Genomic DNA, 1,333 nt, shown 5'->3' on the forward strand with positions numbered 1-1,333 from the left:
TTTTTTTTCCCCAAAATTTTTTTGGAATTCCCCAGGGGATTTCCCCCCCCTTTTTTTTTTGGTTTTAAAAAGGGGGAAAAATTTTGGTTTCCAAAAAGGGGTTTGGGGGGGCCACCCACCCTTTCCCAATCCCGGGTTTCCCCCAAGGGTGGGGCCCCCGGACGGGCCCCTGGAAAAAAAGGGAGGGTTGGAGGATCCCTTTTGGGTAAAATTAAACGGTCCCCTACCCCCCTGGATTTGGCACCTTTGGGGGGCCCCGGAAACCCAGGTTGGATGGATGGAGGTAGGTTCTTTCGACCCGGCCCTTTATCCCATTTTCAAGGAGTGATGGGAGATATGGTTTCCTTTATATTGGAAACCCGCAAGAGACGAAATGGAAATAACTCTTATTGTCCATCATAGCGGTGAGAAAAAGAAGAAATAAGAGATGGAGGGAAGGTAAGGTAAGGGAAGTGATTTGAGAGAGATAAGGTATGAGAAGAGATTTGAGAGAGACAACGAGTAAAAAGGCTCATCGGGGTTTGAAAAGTTCAGCCCATGTCACGTATTGGACATTTTCCATCTCAAGAATGATTGGGACATGATTCTTGATGTTGGAGACAGCAAGAGCAGTGTAAAAGATAGAGTTTGAGTGAGACATGGTGATGGAGAAGAAAAAGAAAGGGGCTGAACGGCGCTAGGGCCTGTGTGCGAAAGCCAAAGGAAGGCGCTAAGGCTCTGATACTGTCTTAGAATAAATAATGTGAGAAGCCTAACTCAACCCTAAAAGCTAGCTCGGTGTGGCAGATTATGGTGAATAGGATCTTGATTCGAACCTCCATTTTCTGAGGAGGATGGACAAGAACACGTTCCACCACAAAGGGTCCTCGAGGACCATATGCCACGACAGCTTCATAATGATGAATATTGATGGCAATATAATAATAATATTGTTTTATGAGGATGCGAAATTTGGCATGCATTATGCGAGAATTGTGGAATATGATTTGAACATATAATATAGAATTTTAGTGTTACGTACCTTTGCAAGTAATGGTCTTTCCCCTGGTATCATTTGAATTCAAGCTCCTAATAGCAACCTCTGGACCTGCCATATCTTTATTGAGTTGTTAAGTGATTTTAAATTTTTTTGGTGTGTTTGTGTGTATTTCTCCCTAGGTGAGAGTTCAACCGTAAACAACAATGCAATTTTATGATAAAAATGAACAATCACTACTAGAAAAATGTGTTTTTACGATAATGGTTTAGCGTCGGTTGACAAAAAATCGTCTTAGAAAGAAATACAATGGCATTTTGGCAAATAAATACAACCATTCTACGATGGTTTTGAGAC

The 1,333-nt window shown here is 42.0% G+C and overlaps 1 protein-coding gene across 1 annotated transcript in view; it reads right to left on the reverse strand.

The window, feature by feature from the left end:
- LOC100789502 (alcohol dehydrogenase-like 3) overlaps positions 1-1,094 on the reverse strand; it is a 73,844-nt gene extending 72,750 nt beyond the window's left edge. The window contains exons 1-2 of the mRNA XM_014773191.2: positions 1,022-1,094; positions 771-889 (exon numbers count right to left, since the gene is read on the reverse strand). Coding sequence (XP_014628677.1) covers positions 771-889; positions 1,022-1,094 — 192 coding nt within the window. The remainder of the gene's footprint in view (positions 1-770; positions 890-1,021) is intronic.
- Between the last annotated feature and the right edge of the window lie 239 nt (positions 1,095-1,333).

The sequence above is a fragment of the Glycine max genome, unplaced genomic scaffold, assembly GCF_000004515.6.
Source record: "Glycine max cultivar Williams 82 unplaced genomic scaffold, Glycine_max_v4.0 scaffold_49, whole genome shotgun sequence".
Lineage (NCBI taxonomy): Eukaryota > Viridiplantae > Streptophyta > Magnoliopsida > Fabales > Fabaceae > Glycine > Glycine max.